The sequence below is a fragment of the Vitis vinifera genome, chromosome 8 (genome assembly GCF_030704535.1).
Source record: "Vitis vinifera cultivar Pinot Noir 40024 chromosome 8, ASM3070453v1".
Classification (NCBI taxonomy): Eukaryota; Viridiplantae; Streptophyta; class Magnoliopsida; order Vitales; family Vitaceae; genus Vitis; species Vitis vinifera.
In genome coordinates, this window is record NC_081812.1 from 17,303,682 (window position 1) to 17,321,807 (window position 18,126).

General features: G+C 30.7%; 3 protein-coding genes across 4 annotated transcripts; all 3 read left to right on the forward strand.

Moving 5' to 3' along the window:
• The first annotated feature begins 108 nt into the window (after positions 1 to 108).
• On the forward strand, positions 109 to 2,272 carry LOC104880163 (UPF0481 protein At3g47200). Of its 2 annotated transcripts, none has more exons than XM_010655875.3 (2): positions 109 to 473; positions 641 to 2,272. In XM_010655875.3, the coding sequence occupies exon 2, from the start codon at positions 642 to 644 to the stop codon at positions 2,031 to 2,033; it is 1,392 nt and encodes a 463-aa protein (XP_010654177.1). In that variant the 5' UTR covers positions 109 to 473; position 641; the 3' UTR covers positions 2,034 to 2,272. The 2 variants fall into 2 exon arrangements, with proteins under 2 accessions (XP_010654177.1, XP_010654176.1); XM_010655874.3 differs by having other exon boundaries at positions 110 to 473; positions 632 to 2,272.
• Positions 2,273 to 6,873: 4,601 nt separating this feature from the next.
• On the forward strand, positions 6,874 to 9,734 carry LOC104880189 (uncharacterized). Its single transcript, XM_010656046.3, has 2 exons — positions 6,874 to 7,963; positions 8,558 to 9,734. The coding sequence occupies exons 1-2, from the start codon at positions 6,882 to 6,884 to the stop codon at positions 9,732 to 9,734; spliced, it is 2,259 nt and encodes a 752-aa protein (XP_010654348.2). The 5' UTR covers positions 6,874 to 6,881.
• Positions 9,735 to 15,650: 5,916 nt separating this feature from the next.
• LOC100855022 (uncharacterized) lies at positions 15,651 to 17,082 on the forward strand. Its single transcript, XM_003632609.3, has 2 exons — positions 15,651 to 15,931; positions 16,342 to 17,082. Exons 1-2 carry the CDS (start codon positions 15,739 to 15,741, stop codon positions 16,704 to 16,706), a joined length of 558 nt encoding a protein of 185 aa, XP_003632657.1. The 5' UTR covers positions 15,651 to 15,738; the 3' UTR covers positions 16,707 to 17,082.
• Positions 17,083 to 18,126: the final 1,044 nt, after the last annotated feature.

Genomic DNA, 18,126 nt, shown 5'->3' on the forward strand with positions numbered 1-18,126 from the left:
AAAGGAATCCAATCAATCAGTCTATTAGCCATTCCTGGGTCCCACATTGAGGTAGCCACGAGTTCCGCCCGCCTTATGAAAAGGCGTGTATCTCAGTAAGTTTACTTGAGTGGTATACAAGTGCTGGCTCGGCCAACCACAGTGGTCTTGCCCATCTCTAGGAAATATAGCTTCATGCTCCTAAGCTTTTAAGTCGACTTTAATAATCGCACTGACAATGAACGTGCCAGCCCTTGATTCAGGGTCACAAGCACACCGTCCAGAAGGCTGCATTTCATTGACTTCTTTTTTGTTTTTGTTTTTTATCACACATGCCCATCACTTAGCTCTGCTCCATAGTTGCATTTTACATATTCTTTACTGTAAAATTTGGTCTGGCTTCTTTTTCAATTTTTAGGGTTCTTCAAGTTGATTCACAAAGCAATTCTTGGTCTTCTAAACTTTATCTTTCTCCAAAACAAGAGATAAATCAGGTACAGATCCTTGATCAAAAGCTATTTGAAGTTCCTTTTTTGTTTCTTCTTTTCTTTATCTTCCAAAGATCCTTTTCATTGCCGACATTCAAGGAGAAGAGATCAAAATTGAAATGACCCAAATCCTCTTCCTTTTCCCTTACAACATTTATGGTTAGACCTTGCAGGATGGGAAAGGAAACAGAATCCCAGATCAACCTTGTCGAGTTGAAAGGAAAAATGAGGCAAGAGTCACCCCCAACCCCCAGTGAAACTCCGACTTCGGACTGGATGCATCCTATCAAAGTGAAGCTTGGTATACTGCGTGAAAGATCAATGAATTTGAGTATTTACAAAGTTCCAAATAAACTTCGCCATGTCAATGAAGAAGCTTATAGCCCTCGTATAGTCTCAATTGGACCTTTTCACCAAGGCAAGCGTGATCTGCTAGCTATGGAAGAGCACAAATGGCGCTACATGCTATCCCTTGTTCATCGAACACCGAACCCAGAAAAGAGCTTGGATGAGTGTGGAAAATCCATTATAGAGTTGGAAGAGAAGGCTCGAGGATGCTACGCAGAAAACATCAAATTTAACAAAAAGGAGCTAGCGGAGATGCTGCTTGTTGATGGTTGCTTCATACTTGAACTTTTTCTCAGGCGCTCGCTTCGGGATTTTGTGGACAAGAGCGATCCCATATTCAATAATGCTTGGATGGTCCCAACTCTCCAGCATGATTTAGCTCTGCTGGAGAACCAAATTCCCTTCTTTGTTCTCCAGAATTTGTATGAATTCATTTTGCCATTTGCACCTAAAACTCTCCCTCGTTTATTCACAGCCCTTGCCCTCTCTTTCTTTCACGCAGACTTGAGTTTGAACCAAGTGACAAGCAGGGGGGAAAGCATTCAAAGTAGCAGGCATTTACTCGATCTGTTACACAATTTTTACCTCCCCACTTCTCCTGTGAACGACCCAAAATGCAAGGAAAATTGGGGATTCAGACATTGCGCAACCAAACTTTTAGAGGCTGGGATTCAGTTTGAAAAGAGTTCAACTGTGGAGGACCGTTTGTTGGACGTAAAGTTCAGTAATGGAGTAATTAATATCCCACCGTTGTCTGTTGGTACAACAACAGAGTCACTCCTCAGAAACCTCATTGCCTTGGAGCAATGCAGTTTCGGCAGCTCTCATCACATTACATCCTATGCCATCCTCATAAATGGTCTTATCCATTCCTCAGCGGACATTGAATTACTGCAAAGGAAAGGGATCATAATTAACAATTTGGGCAGGGGCGAAGAAGTTTTGCCTCTCATCAACAGTATCTGCAAGGAAGTTGTTCTCAAAGACTTCTATTTCAGTAAGTTGTGTGAAGAGGTGAATGCATACCATAAATCCTGGTGGCAATGGCGGAGACATAAAGCATCCTGGAAAGCACGGTGGCACAGATATGTAGGGGCCCTAAGGCGTGATTATTTCTCGAATCCATGGAGAATCATATCATTTGTAGCTGCAGTTCTGCTTCTACTCCTCACAGGATTACAGACCTTTTACACTGTCCGTGCATATTATCCTCGTTGATCTTGTGTAGTTCGTCAATTTGTTGTCCGGTCTCTATGCATAAATACAATTGAGATAAGAAACTTTACTCTGTGTAAGGAATATCTATCTTATAGAGCTACAACTGAGCAGGGTTTCCATTGATGAATCTCTTAAGAGCTCAGAATCATTGTCGCATTTCAATATCCAAAAAGACAGATTTGAAAACTCCAAAAACTGGAGAGAGACATTCCTGATGATTTGGATTTTCTTATGTTGAAGATGGTAGAATTTTCAGTAACCGTGGAACATGTTTAACCGATTTCGCTGGGACAAGTTTCGAGGCTGTTGTTTGCAAGTTATAATGCAACTAAAGCAGTTTCTTAAAGATGTGTTACCGAGCTTTATATTGTGTAACTTTGATAGAAAAATTTTGAAAACTGAGAGAAGCCCTTCAATTTGCATTTTAACATGTAATTTTCACTATATGCTATTTTATGAAGTCTTGAAAGTGCCTACCATTTTCTGTTAATGAAAATGAAGATATTTGTTTCTCAAGTATTAGAGATTTTTTTTTTTTTTTGTTGATATAATTGAAAAGGAATATTGATAAATAAATAAAAAATAGTTTATATGAGTAACAAAGTAAGAGGAATGAATAATGAATTGTTGATATAAAGAACAAACAAACTAGCATTTCTTCAACTTCGTTTTTGTATGGATGCTTCTCCAAGAATTCCCTTCTTCAAAGTGTCTTGAAAAGCTATTCCTTTCATATTCGATCGTATTTCAGAACATGGATAGTAAGAAAAATTATATATTTATTAGTTCAAGAAAATTGTTAGTTATTGAATATAAAGATAAAATGAATATATAAAGGTGCACGAAGTTTTAATGCGGTTTGACCAACTATGTCTATATGCATGGATAGGAAAAAATCATTCCACTATATCATAAGGGATATTACAAATGATAAAACTAGATATAACTATTAGGTTCTCAAAAAATCACTTCATATTCTTTCTCACATTTCTATTCACTTTGTATAGTTTTTACCCCTTCTACATCACATAACCTTTTCCTTTTATAACTTAAAATATTTATAATAACTCTCATAACCTAATATTTCAATAATATATCAATTTAGAAAATATTATATATAATATCCTTTAAGTAAAAAGAATTTATATTAATTAGAAATTTGAGATACTTTTTAATATAATATTTATATCTTTATTGTATTTTTTATGACATATTTGTGAAATTAGCTGTTATAAAATAAGTTAGATATAGATTTTTGATATTTAGGAAATGGTAAGTTGGAAGTTGCCTTTCGTGTCTTTGGTTTTATAAATTTGAAAATAAACTTTGAATGGTCCAATATTTTAAAAAAGGGTAGCATTTTAACTTATCCCATTTTTTTCAAATATCATATTTCATAAAATTCTGGCTATGAGACGCAACTCGCACAAAGTCTTATTTGTAATTTTAATAGTGGTTTATTTTCTAATTCCCAAATACTTATTTCTCGGATATTGTAACATGATTAGGAATTAATAGTTAACATTTAATATATTAAAATAATATAATCAAATAAATAAAACATATAACTCCATCAAAAGAATATCTTAATATCTCCTTGTCACGTTTTGCATCAACTGATCTTTATCTACGTGATACCACTAGAAGAAATTTAGGAGTAAACGAATGGGTAAGCAATAAATTTATTAGTGAAAGATTAAGCAATGTCATTCCAATAAAAATTAATTTGTAAAGGATTTTTCAACTTTAATTTTCTAAAGATTCAATGCCTAAAATGCTTCAAAATTAATGCTAATTTAATACCTTTTTAGATATAGTTTTGTGTTTTCATTCTTAAAAATAAAAAATAGTAATAATTTTTATTTTAAAAAAATACTTGTAAAAAACAATAAATCATCTTATACTTCTAAAAATCAAATTTTATTTTTCTAAAAAGAATTGAGATAGTAATTATTTTTAATATTTTAATTTTTAAATAGGTTTGAAGAATATATTATTATTTTAAGGTAAGTCTTTATTATTATTTTATTTTTAAGAATGAAAAATGACAAATATATATATATAAAAATGATACATTAATGATTAAATTTTTTATTTAATTAATCCTCTATATATATATATATATACAAATGACATATTAATGATTAAATTTTTTTATTTAATTAATCCTCTCTCTCTCAAAAAAAAAATTATACTTAAAATAGTAGTAATTTTTTTTTTAATATCTACGTTTTAAAATTTTCTAAAAATTATTCATTTTTAATATAAACCATACCCAAATAGCAATTTAACAACTTGATTATTCTAAAGAAAAAAAATGTGTTCCCACTTTCCCATGCACTCATCAATTATCGAAAAGATGAACAACATGAAATAAATAAATATAAATAAACAATTATTTGAATAATTCAAAAGTAGATTTGAATGCTTGAGTTAGTGAGTCTTCTTCATCCTTTCATACTTGAGTCCTTTTAAAATATAACGTCTAGTTGAGGGAGTCTTTTAAAATAAAATGTCTTCATCATTGATCATTGCAATCTTTCTTTAAATATAATGTCTTTTCATTCTCCTTACTTGTCGGCTTTGAAAACTTCATCTACACATGCATGCTTTTATACATCGTATGATTTACTTCATTAAACTATTTACTAATTTTTTTTGTTGTTTAAAAAAATCCAAACAATAAATAAATAAATAAATAAAATCTGTCCATTCAAAATATAAGGATCTATTCAAATAAAAATGACTAAAAATAACTTTCAAAAATAATTTTTAATTACATTAGTAGCAAAACTATATTTTAGAACTTAAATATAAAAAATATTTTTTCATTTGTAAAAAAATATTTATTAGAATATTTTTTGGAATATTAGAAAAGAAACCTATAAAAGCAAGTCAAATTTGTTCTAGAAAACCAAAATTTTAAAATATATTCTAAAAAAATATTTTAAAATAAAATTTATCATGTTTTTGAATTAGAAAATAATTTTCTATTTAAATAACAGAAAACTTATTTTTAACTCATGAGTTTAATGACACATGACGCATTGTTTTTTATTTTAATACTTTTTAAGATTCTTTATTGTAGACAACCCTATTTCTCAACATCCACTAGTCCATTAAACTTGCAAAGTCATGTTTTTTTTTAAAGTCTACCTAAGACTCCATTTCATTAATGTATTCATAATCAATTATTAAAATATCAAGATATTTCGGCGATATATTGTTGAAATATCAAGTATTGGAACACGATACATGGAAGAGAAATATCGGCACCATAATATTATGTCAATTTATCATGAATATCACATATTTTTCAATATTTATTGGTATTTTATCAATTTGTCACTTATATATCACGATATTTTGGGTGGTGTCGGCATTGTGCCAACCACTAGGCAAGTTTGTCCCTTGATATATGAACTGCACCAAATATATATAAACTCAAATTCATCATATAAACATAATTTTAAAAAAAATGTTTTAAATAACAAATTAATTATAATTATTTTATAATTAAATGAAAATTTTTCATCTATTTGAATACCAAAAATATAAACATTATCGTGATAATTTTCTTTCATAGAGTTTTTAATATCATTAATATATTAATTAAGTATTAAAAATTATACATATATCATCATTTATTTTATATCATTTAATACAATTAAATTAAATGAATTATAATTTTAATATTAAATATATTTTAAAATTAGACATATTATAATCAAATATCACAATATTATTATCGAAAAATATTTGATATAATTTAATAATAAATGTATACTTATGAAATTCATATTTTTTTGTATTAGTACATACAATATTATTATCAAATATAATAAATTATATTATACATATATCAATTTATTGAACAAAATAATTTTAAAATATCTATTATATTTTTAATTTTATTTTTAAGTATTTTTTTATTATATTTCTATAATTTTTTTTTATCAATTTTAGGTTCACACATAAAATATGGATATATCCTATAATTACCAATATTTTCATTCTTGTTCATAACATAACAATTTTTATTTATTTTTTATTTTTTTTAAATGGAATATTTGGCCCAAAGATGACAGAGAGAATAAAATCCTTGTGGATCAAGAGTTTCATCACAAATGATGCTTTGGCCTTTTATTTGACTATTTTTTAAATATTCTTTATTGGAGACAACCTTATTCCTCGAAATCCACGAGTCCATGAAACTTGTAAAGTTAGGTCTTTTTTAATTGAAAGAATACCAAAGACCCGATTTCATTAATGTGATTACGTAACAACCCCTATTTTTTAATTTTTAATATAACCTATGCCAATGGGTTTTTTTTTTTTTTTTTTAACTTTGTAAAAGCAACTTTCATATTTTAAAATTATAAATGATAATGTGTATTTTTACAAATGATTATCCCATGTTCTTTAAGATTTGAGCTCAACATGGATGGTATATTTAAACGAAAAAGAAAGAAAGTCAATCTTAATCATGTGAACATGGCTCATTAGTGAATATTAAATGTTAGTTGAATACTAACCACTCTAATTATTGTTGATTTTATTACTTTTTTATTTTTGGATTTTTAAATTATATTTTTTAAGGGCTAAATCCTATAAATGCAACTCCCTCCCACCTCAAATTATGCGGTGGCACAAACCCTCCTTGCGTTCAAAAAAGAGATAAATCAGGTATACAACAATAGCTCCTATTTCCATTTGATTGTCAGGCTTTTATGAAAGCAATAATTTCAAATATAGAAGAGCTTTTTCTGAAATCAAATGCAACGTAAATGTGAGAATACTGATCACTTGTATTTTCTTTCTTCCGAACTTGCAGGGAAGCCCAAAGAAATGGAAGCTGTTGATCAAGAGAAACTAGCTCCGAGTATTTCCATGGTTCCAGTTCAACTTCGAAGTGTGAAAAAAGAAGCTTATAGACCTCAGATGGTCACCGTTGGACCCTATCACCATGGCAACTCGGTTCTGTTGGGTATGGAAAAGCACAAACGGCACTACATGCAAACTCTTCTTGGTCGAGTACAAAATCCAGAAGATATCTTGGATGATTGTTATATGGCCATTAAAAATTTGAACCAAAGAGTTCGTGAGTGCTATGCCGACAATATGCATTTTGGGGCAGCTGGGCTTGGCGCGATACTGCTGGTTGATGGTTGCTTCATATTAGAACTTTTTCACAGGCATATCATCCAGCAGCATACAAGCAACTCGAGCGATCCCAATGCTGATAATGTTTGGATGGTCCCAACTCTGCGACATGATTTGGAGCTACTTGAGAACCAGATCCCCTTTTTTATTCTTGTGGAATTGTATAAAATCTTCCAAAAGCATCTCCATATATTTTCAGAGTACTCACTCCCTTCCCTTGCTCTTTCATTCTTTCACCCAAATGTGAATGTTAACCAGGAAGGGATGTCCATGGAACCAAATCATTTACTTGATCTCTTGCACAAATCTTTGCTTCCCACACCTTCAAATGACTCAAGCGGCAGCGAAACTCGGGGATTCGATCTTTGTGCATCAGAACTTTTAGAAGCTGGAATTCAGTTCGAAAAGATTAGCGAAAGCCATCTATTGGACATAAAGTTCGATAGTGGTAATGGAGTGATCAAAATCCCACCATTGTCCATTCACAAAACTGAGTTGCTGTTGAGAAATCTCATCGCTCTGGAGCATTGCGGTTTTCACAATAGCTGCAAAACTCTTCACATTTCATCATATGCACTCATGATGAGAAGTCTCATCCGTTCCTTGGCGGACGTTGAACTACTTGAAGAGAAAGGGATCATATCTTCCAATTCGGTGGGGGGTGAAAGCATTTTGTGTCTCATCGATGATATCTGCAAGAACGTGGATATCAAAGACTTCTATTTCGGTGAGCTGTGCAAGGAGGTGAACGCATACTGTAATTCCAGGTATGACTGGCAGAGACAACATTCTGACTTTTAAGTGGTTTATTTCATGAAACATGCTTATAACGTTACAGTTATGATTTTTTCTTCTTTTTTTTTTTTCGCTTATAAACAATGATTAATTTATTTATTTTGAATCTTGTCTAAGGCCTCAACTTTCTTTTAAACTACCGCATACAGTTCAATTTAGAGGGAGAGAAAAGATTATATCACCAAAATATGGCGTTAGGGTTTGTCCCATGTATGAAAATTTTGGGTCAATTCTTAACCTTTGTGATGAGTTCACCCAACCTTGTTAAATGTAAACAACTGTTGTTAATGTTGATTTCATTTTTTTTTTTTTTAAGTCAGTTCATGCTAGCTAAATCCTATAAAACGTAACTCCAAAGTAGAGATAATTTAGGTATACAATGATGCTTAACCAAAAGCCACGTTCATTTTACCTCCTAAATTCCATTTGATTGCCAGGTTTTTATGGAAGAAGAGATACTTTCAATTACAGAAGATCTTTTCTGAAATCAAATGCAACGTAGATGTAAGAAGTTTTTTAGGCCTCTTTCCCACAATTCTAACCACTTTATGTTTTCTTTCTACCAGAACTTGCAGGATGCCCAAAGAAATGGAAGCTGACTGGCTGCTTCCGCTGAAAGAGAAACTGGGTCTACTGGGTCCAACGTTACCGACTCCGAGCATTTCTAAGGTTCCAAAAAAACTTCGAAAAGTCGATAAAGAAGCTTATAGCCCTCAGATGGTCTCCATTGGACCTTATCACCATGGAAACTTGGATCTACTAGGTATGGAAGAGCATAAAATGCAGTACATGCGAAATCTTCTTCATCGAGGAGAAAATGATTCAGTAGAAACCTTGGATGATTGTGGTAAGGCCATTAAAAATTTGGACTTCAGAGTTCGTGAGTGCTATGCTGACAAAATACGGTTTGAATCTTTTGATGCAACTAAGCTTGGTGAAATACTGCTGGTCGATGGTTGCTTCATAATTGAACTTTTTTATAAGTATGTCATCCAGCAGGATACGAACTTGAATGATCCCATTGCCAATAATGCTTGGATGGTCTCAGCTCTCCAGCATGATTTGGTGCTACTCGAGAACCAGATCCCCTTTTTTATTCTTGTGGAATTGTATAACATCTTCCATCGGTGTCTCAATATATCTCCAGAGCACTCACTCACTTCACTTACTGTTTCATTCTTGAACCTAAAATTGAATGTTAGGCGGGAAGGGATGTCCACGGAGCCAAACCATTTACTTGATCTCTTACACAAATGTTTGCTTCCTACATCTGGTAGCGACTCAAGTGGCAGTCCACCTAGCAATGACTCAAGCGGCAGCAAAACTCGGGGATTCCATCTTTGTGCTTCAAAACTCTCGAAGGCTGGAATTCAGTTCAAAAAGAATGAAAGCCATTTACTAGACATAAAGTTCGATGGTGGTAAAGGAGTGATTAAAATCCCTCCATTTTCGGTTGGTGCAACAAAGTCTCTCTTGAGAAACCTCATCGCTCTGGAGCAATGCGGTTTTAGCAATAGCTGCAAAACCTTTCACATTTCATCATACGCACTAATGATGAGAAGTCTCATCCGTTCCTCAGCCGACGTCCAACTACTTGAAGAGAAAGGGATCATAACTTCAGATTTGGAGGGGAGTGAAAGTGTTTTGGGTCTCATCAATGATAACTGCAAGAACGTCTATATCAAACACTTCTATTTCCGTAAGCTGTGCAAGGAGGTGAACGCATACATTAAACCCAGGTAGCCTCTGGCAAGGACAAAACATTCTGACTTTTTAGGAAGTGTTTATATATATATATATATATATATAACCTTTGTGATGAGTTTCACCCGACCTTGTTAAATGTTTACCATTGTAGTTAACGTTGATTTTATTTTATTTTATTTTTAAATTTTCTTAACTGAGACAATCCATGGCTAGAGCAATGGTAGTTTTTGAACCTCCTTTCCCACAATATCTGACCACTTGGTATTTTCTTTCTTTCGACATTGCAGGATGCAGAAAACAGTGGAGAAGACTGGCTGCTTCAGCTTATGGGTCTACTAGGTCCAACATCATCGACTCCGAGTATTTCTAAGTTTCCAAATAAACTTCCACGTTTGAAGGAAGAAGTATATAGCCCACAGATTGTTTCCATTGGACCTTATCACCATGGCAAAGCGGACCTGCTAGATATGGAAGAGCACAAACTGCAGTACGGGCTAAGTCGAACAAACAATACCATAGAGACCTTGATGATTGTGTTAAGGTCATTCAAAATTTGTACCAAAGAGTTCGTGAGTGCTATGCCGATTATATAGATCATTTTGATGACATCGAGCTTGGCAAAATACTGTTGGTCGATGGTCGCTTCATATTTGAACTTTTTTGTAGGCATGCCTTGCCGCACGAAACGAACTTGAATGATCCCATTGCCACTAGTGCTTGGACGGTCTCCAGTCTACAGCATGATTTGGTGCTAATCTAGAACCAGATCCCACTTTTTATTAATGTGGAATAGTATAACATCTTTAAGCATAAACGTCTCAATGTTCCTCCAGAGCACTCACTCCCTTCACTTGATCTTTCATTCTTTTACCCAAAAATGGATGTCAAGCAGGAAAGCATGTCCGGGGAGCCAAACCATTTACTTGATCTCCTGCACAAATTTTGGCTCCCCAAATCTGACATGAACGCAAGCGGCAGCGAAGCTCGAGGAGTCGATCGTTGTGCTTCACAACTCTTAAAAGCTGAGATTCAATTGGAAAAGAATGAAAGCCGCCATTTATTGGACACAAAATTTGATAGTAACAGTGGATTGATTAAAATCCCACCATTGTCCATTGACGAAATAGAGTCGGTCTTGAGGAACCTTCCGGCTCTGGAGCAATACGGTTTTAAGCAATAGCTGAAAAACCTTTCACGTTTCATCATATATATGCACTCATGATGAGAAGTCTCATCTGTTCCTTAGCAGACGTTGAACTACTTGAAGAGAAAGGGATCATAACTACCGATTTGGAGAGGGGTGGAAATGTTTTGGCTCTCCTCCAAGTTATCTGCAAGAACGTCGATATCAAAAATTTCTATTTCGGTGAGCCGTGCAAGGAGGTGAACGCTTAAAATAAACCCAGGCGGCACCGGCAGAGACAAAAAAACATTCTGCGGAGTCCATTTCCACTTATATTTAGCAGAGCTGAAACGTAATTATCTCTCAAATCCATGGAAAACCGTAGCTTTTCTAGTTGTTCTGGCGCTTCTACTTCTGACCGGATTACAGACTTTTTATACTGTCCGCTCATACCATCTTCACTGATCTTGCGCTTTTGTTTCATCAATTTGTTGCTCAGCCCCTGAGATGGGAAACGGGTCTTCTAAATAAGAAAATGTGATAACTGAGCTGGCATTCGTTTGGAGTGTCCTCGGTGGCCGCTTTCATGAACCATTAATTCCTGAAGAATCCATCTCATGTTAATTTAGCCTAGCATTGTCATATTTTAATATCCAAAAATAAAGATTGCTCCTCCGACACACATTTCAGAAGATTATTAGTAGTATATTTGGGAATGATGCTAGTAAAAGGTTATTCACGGACCTCTTGATAAGAATATAACACTTCTACTAAAAATAATTGTGAAAAATCAATTAGTATTTTACTATTTTTTAAAATTTTTGAATAACTTTTTTATCACATAATTTACATTCTAGTTCCAATTTTGGTATCTCGGTATCTTGATTAAATCTTTTTATAAATTGATTACATTTTTATATAGCAGTCCCATTCTTCATATTTGATTATATTTTTATACTCTAATCATATTTTTTATATTTGATTATGTTTTTTTATGTTTTGATCATTTTTTTATACTTCATATATTACTACTCTAGACATATATTTCGTAGTTATCTACATTTTTTCCATTCTTATGTATTTGTATCCTAGTCAAATTCTTGATTTATTTATCTATTTATTTTATAAAATAACTAGATGACCTTTTCATACATTTCTTATTTTTTATTTTTAAAATTAAAAATTCCCATGCAATATATAAAAACTTATATATAAAAAGCAAGCATTTAGACTCTATTTGTTTAGAGTATTTTCTGTTTTCATTTTTTAAGAAAACATTTTCATTCTCTAGAAATCCAAGTCAAGAATTGCAAAATTTTGTTCAAATCTCTTTATTTCAAAAATAAATAAAATAAAATAAAAGGCCCTATTAGACCCATAATATCAAAGGAATATAAATATTACAAAGTTGCAACAAATATTAATATGAATAAATGATTATTTCATATACAATTAAAATCAAATATTATTGTAAAAGTATGGTTTAAATATTTTGTTTATTTTTTTAGACTATTATAAGTAGATACATTTTTTTATATTAAAATAATTTATTTAATTAATTATAAATACTTATAAATATTATATTGTACCATTTAAAATGGAAATATAATAAAAAATAAAAAATAATGAGTAAATGCAATATAATAATAAACTTACATATAGTGTATATAAAATATAATGTATATTAAGATATAATTTATTCTTAAAATGTTGTCCTTTTTAATAATATACCATATTCTATGATATGAATGGTATATAAACTTTTAATTATATTTCTCTATATCATTACCTCCGCTACATTTTTATTTGTTAGACGTGCTGGGTTTAGCCTCTGATGGCCCAAGTTACCAGTACTTTCCTTTTCGGCCCAATCTGCTCAGTGGGCCTGGATCACTTTTTGGCCCTACCATGTTGTGAAACGTGGCATGAAACCTTTAGCCTTTTGCTCACAGCACCTCCTCATAAGTTTCGTTCACTGGTTCTTGTCCTGGCGACCATCGCACACAGACAACGTACCTTGTCCATTTCTCTCCATCTCTCTCCAGATCAGCCATGGCCGCACTCATACTCGGAGCCCCGACAATCGCTTCTCAATCACTAAATCACCACTTCTCATTTTCTCAATCCGAAACCCTCGCCGTTTCTTTCAACACTCGTCCCTTTTCAGTCTCAACTTCTGCAACTTCTCCTCTACCAATCCCTTTTGGTAAGTAAATACCACTCACTCTCGGCTCGTGCATGTATTAAAAATATATTATGTTATAGTGTCTTAGTTTTTCTGTTCTTGTGCCTCAGTGTAGTGTGGCAGAGGTGATGAGAAGACTGCATTTTACAAGTTTGTATAGAAAATATAATAATTTAAAAGATTGAGGTGTTAAAAAAAATTTAACTATCTCAAATTAATTTTTTTTAAAAATACAAAATAAATCTAAAAAAATTAAGAGTAGCAAACAAATACTTGATGAGTCTTTTTAAAATATAATGTCTCCATCATTGACCATCTAGAGTGCTTGTTGACTTTAATGGGTCTTTTTAAAATATATAGTGTTGACGTGCTGATCAATTGACTTTTTCTAAAATAGTGTCTTTATCATTTTTATTAAGTATAGTGGTTGTTTTTAAAATATAGGATTAATTTTATTGAGAATCCTAAAGTTTAATGTAAATACATTGACCTATCACAAGTTTCAAATTTTGTCCATTAGTGCTTTTATAAATGTATTTTATATATGAATTTCATTTTTTAAAAAATAAATTTTAATTTTTAGAAAATTATTAAACACTTTTATCTAAAATATTTTTATTTAAAATCTTTCTAAAATAAAATAAATTTATAAAAGTGTTAATTCATAAAATTTAAAATCAATGATAATTGAGTGTATTTACACCAAATTTGAAGAAGTCTAAATGAAATTAACCCTAAACTATATGTTATCTCAGTATTAAGCAATTGGGTGTGTCTAAAATATTATATTTTGTAATTTTTATTAAATCAGGTGGGTCTTTTTAAAATATATAGTATCGGCATCACTAACCAATTGAATGTTTTTTAAATGTCTTTCTTAGGTTTATTGAGTATTTTAAAAATATGGAGTGTTGGGATCACTAACCAATTGAGTGTTCCTAAAATATAATGTTTTTGTCATTTTCATTATTCATGTTGAAAATTTCAACTACACATGATTTGTCCTTAGTTATTGGCGTTGAAAATTTCACCAATTTCACCTAAATATGGTTTGTCCTTAGCCTTCGATGTTGAAAATTAGCCATCCATGTTGAAAATTTTACCTACCATGTATGATATTCTATAGTTTACTTCATTAAACTATATGTATTAATTTTTTTTAAAAATATACTTTATCTTTGTCCACCTTATTTTCTGGAACCGCAATTCATTAAGCTTGAGAAGTCAATTTTTTTTTATATTAAAAAATGTAGCGAAGACTTGGGGATTTTAAAAATAATAATAATTAAATATTGGTAAAACTTACAAGTTGCTTTAGAGTTGACTTTTTTTAACTTATCATTTTTTTTAAAATAATTTTAAAATGTATTTGATAATAATTTTTAAAAAAGTTTTTAATTTTTTTAATATTTAAAAAATAAAAATTTTCAAATATTAAAAATATTAGAGATGCTTCTTCAAATCTCTACCAAATACACTTTTATTTTAATTAAAAAATATAATATTTTTTTACTTTTATCTTAATATAAAAAAAATTCTCCTTTGTATCTTTTCAATTCTAAACTTTATTATAATACTCAAATTCCTTTTTTTATACAAATTTAAATTAAGTTTATTTTTACAATTTTAAAGAAGTTTTATTGTAAAAACAAATTACATTATTTTATTTTTATAAAAATGAGAAATATATTATTATAAATTAGTAAAGTTCTCATTTAAAAAAATTGAATGAGTGAAATAGGTCTTGTTTTTCACTATTTTTTTTTTCAAGAAATTTTAGACCTTAAAATTTTCTTATGAATTGATTACAATCACACATTCTTTCTTAATTGACGTGTAATAATGCTGTCCTCCTCTCTAAACATGAACTCTATATAAAGAAAAATAAAAACTCTTATAAAAAAAAAAGTTCAAACTTATCTTATTATCTCAAAAAGTACTTTTAAAATTTAAGGTATTAAGGGTCTAGTTGACAATGTTTTTCAAAACTTGTTTTCAAAAAAAAAATTAATTAAAAAACATGACCAAACAAACTCATGTTTTTTTTTATTTAAAAAAATCATGAAATTAGTTTTTACTTGTTATCTACTTCATTTTATTTTTAAAAATTGTTTTAAAATAATAATGGTTAAATAGTGTTAGAAATTTTAAAAGCAGTTTTTTATTTTAAAAAAACATAAAACTATTTTTTAAATTATACAACCAAACAAGTTATAAAATAACTCAAAAATTTTAAAATAGAGTTTTTGTGTTTTATATAAAAGTTAAGTGTATTCAAACAATACTATTTCCTTTGAAAATGAAAACGGAAAATTATTTAAACAAATCAGCCTTAATATTTAAGTTGATTAAGATGTGACTGAAGCCAATAATCATGAAAATATTACTTAGATTCATTAAATATTTTTAAATGATTTATATTTATATCTATTTTTTAATTACCAACCTTATGACCCTGTAAGATAATAAACAATGAATTATTAACACAGTTTGTAAATGAAGCGGTGATTGAACATCACATTAACTAATTGTAGAATTAAATTTTAAAATTAAAAATTCATTTATGAATTTCCATTTACTCGTGAGCAATGGAAGTCATCTGCGGAAAGCTTATAAAAAGCTCCTCCTATTTTGTACCGGGGACATGTCCATCTCTCATTCTCTGCTTATTCTCTTCTCTTAGTTCTCTTTGATAACTTACTTTGTTTCTCGTTACAAATATTTGTAACAGGATGTGGTCGATGTTGGGAGGCTTACAAGTCAACAGAATGTGTTTCACTGGTGCGTTGTCGTTCCCTTCTCCAACAATGAGTCTTAATAATGAATTCGCAAGATACGCTCCGCCTAAGAAACGTAAGTTAGATGAATTAGAGAGCCTGAATACAGAATCTCCACGTCGTAATGAATTCGCAAAATTTGTTCGAGGTTCGTTACTCTTATCTCTATTCTTACTTCTTAGCCACCACAATCTCCAGCTAGTGAGTTTCTTTGAAATTAAACTGTGCCTTATTCCTCCGATTTTGATTTAATACGTACGGCTACTCCTTTATGGTGAGTTTTTGGGAACTTAATGGAGAGCTCAGATGCCTTTTTGGATCACCCTGTCAATTAAAGGAGGAAAAAAGTAGATGAAACGATGAGTATCAACCACCACATATAACTTAATTAAATAATTTGACCTGGAACATCTAACAAGTATGCTGGGTTTGGTGCAGAAGCCACAGCGTGCCTCCAACTCCAAATTAATTGGGAAATGGTTTTTACACTCACATTTTATAGCCCAAACCTCACCAGTTTTTCATGTGACACTTGTCAAAATTGGTTTGCTTACGCAGGTGATGGCGAGAATTCCAGCAGTCCAAACCAAGATGCAACTCATGCAGTTCTGCTGGATCTGCAAATGGCCCACAGATTGTTCGAGCGCCCTCTAACCAAGAAGCAATTTGACAAGCTCAAGGATGATCTACAGCTATCTCTTCAAATTCGCCTGAAACAACTATTAGAATCCAAACAAGCGTGTGAAGATGTTCTTGAAATGGCTGATTCGGCGTATGTGTTGATGCTTTTAAATTCTTCAAATCCCAAGGGCGAGGAAGCTAGAAGGGCAATAATGTTGTTCCAAGAAGGGGAGAGACTGATAACCGATGGTCAACACCTGTTAAAATCTGCCTTTCCCGACGTGTTTACTGCCACCGACTGATATGGCCGGCCATCCAGTCCCGCACGCTAGTAATTCCTGAATCTCCCAATAACAACTTTTACTTCACTTGTGTATGTGTGGATGCTCTTAAATTCTTCAAATCGCAACTAGGAAGCAGTTGGCGAGAACTCTGTCAGGCAATAATGTTGTTGCAAGAAGATATATGATATTTTTACGGCTTTCTTATGAAATATTTGTGAAATTGGCAGAAGTAAGTAGGATATGGATTTATGCAATTTAGGAAATGATACGTTGGAAATTGCCTTTACGACTTCGTTGTAAATTCTACTGTTTGGCCGATTTCAATTTTTTAGCAGTCTTTCGAAAAGACAACTTCCTGTTTAAGTAATAAAATATTCTAAATTTGAAAATAAAATCTCATTTCCGCTATTTTTACGGATTTTCCAAGTTCCAAGTAAGCATCACTCAATCATATATATAATCAAATAAATAAATAAATAAATATTTCTATCAAAAGAATATTTTAATATCTTTTTGTCACATTCTGCACAAAACAAATTATAAGTATTTGTTTGATACATAAAGGTGAGGAGTAAGAATGAGCATTTTATTCTTATCTCATCAATTCTGGTATTTTGATAACTTAAGTAACAATCATAATAGAATCAAGAATTATTCCAAAATGAGATTTCATTTCACCCCAAGAAGTGGTATTTGGATTCCCTAGTGTAAATTATTTTTAAAAACATTTTAAAAAAAATTAAAAGAAAATTGGATAAATTATTTTTAAAAATAATTTTTTATTTTAATTTTGTAAAAATAAAATTGTAAATTAAATTTATATAATATAAAATAAATTTAATTCAGGTTTTGTTTAAAAAATTATTAAGTAATTATAAATAAATTAAAATATGAATAGTAATATTATGATATAATCATAAATTGTATTTTTTTATATAAATATTATAAAATAACATCTTTATAATTGATTTATTTTGTTAAAAATAAATAATAATAATTTAAATTTAATAATTATAGTATAAAATTATTGAACTTATTATTTTGTTTTTAAAAATTGTTTCTCAATAACACTACCAAAAAGAAGTATTAATTTAAAAAACAATTTTGTTTTTCAATCACGAATCTAAACAGGTTTTTATTATTGAACAAAGAAAAACTCTTCAAGATGTTTTTTTAAATGAAAATAAAAAAAAATATTTTAAACTATGTATAACATAAGAAATTTTTTAAAAATTAAAATAAAATATTATTTTAAATTATATATACAAATATTACAATTTTCATTCTTATTCACAATATTACTTAACATTGAAATAAAAACAAACAATTATCTCAATCCTATCAAAATATAATGGAAATAGATATTTTGTTTTCATTCATTTTTAAAATTCTTATAATTGAATGCAGGAATGTAAAATTGAAAAGATTATTTGTTTCC

Excerpts from the sequence above, each read along its gene's own strand:
- LOC104880163 (XM_010655875.3), top strand. The coding sequence starts at position 642 with ATGGGAAAGGAAACAGAATCCCAGATCAACCTTGTCGAGTTGAAAGGA.
- LOC104880189 (XM_010656046.3), top strand. The coding sequence starts at position 6,882 with ATGGAAGCTGTTGATCAAGAGAAACTAGCTCCGAGTATTTCCATGGTT. Across the intron at positions 7,964-8,557 it reads AACGCATACTGTAATTCCAG|AACTTGCAGGATGCCCAAAG; the intron begins GTATGACTGGCA and ends TCTTTCTACCAG.
- LOC100855022 (XM_003632609.3), top strand. The coding sequence starts at position 15,739 with ATGTGGTCGATGTTGGGAGGCTTACAAGTCAACAGAATGTGTTTCACT. Across the intron at positions 15,932-16,341 it reads ATTCGCAAAATTTGTTCGAG|GTGATGGCGAGAATTCCAGC; the intron begins GTTCGTTACTCT and ends TTGCTTACGCAG.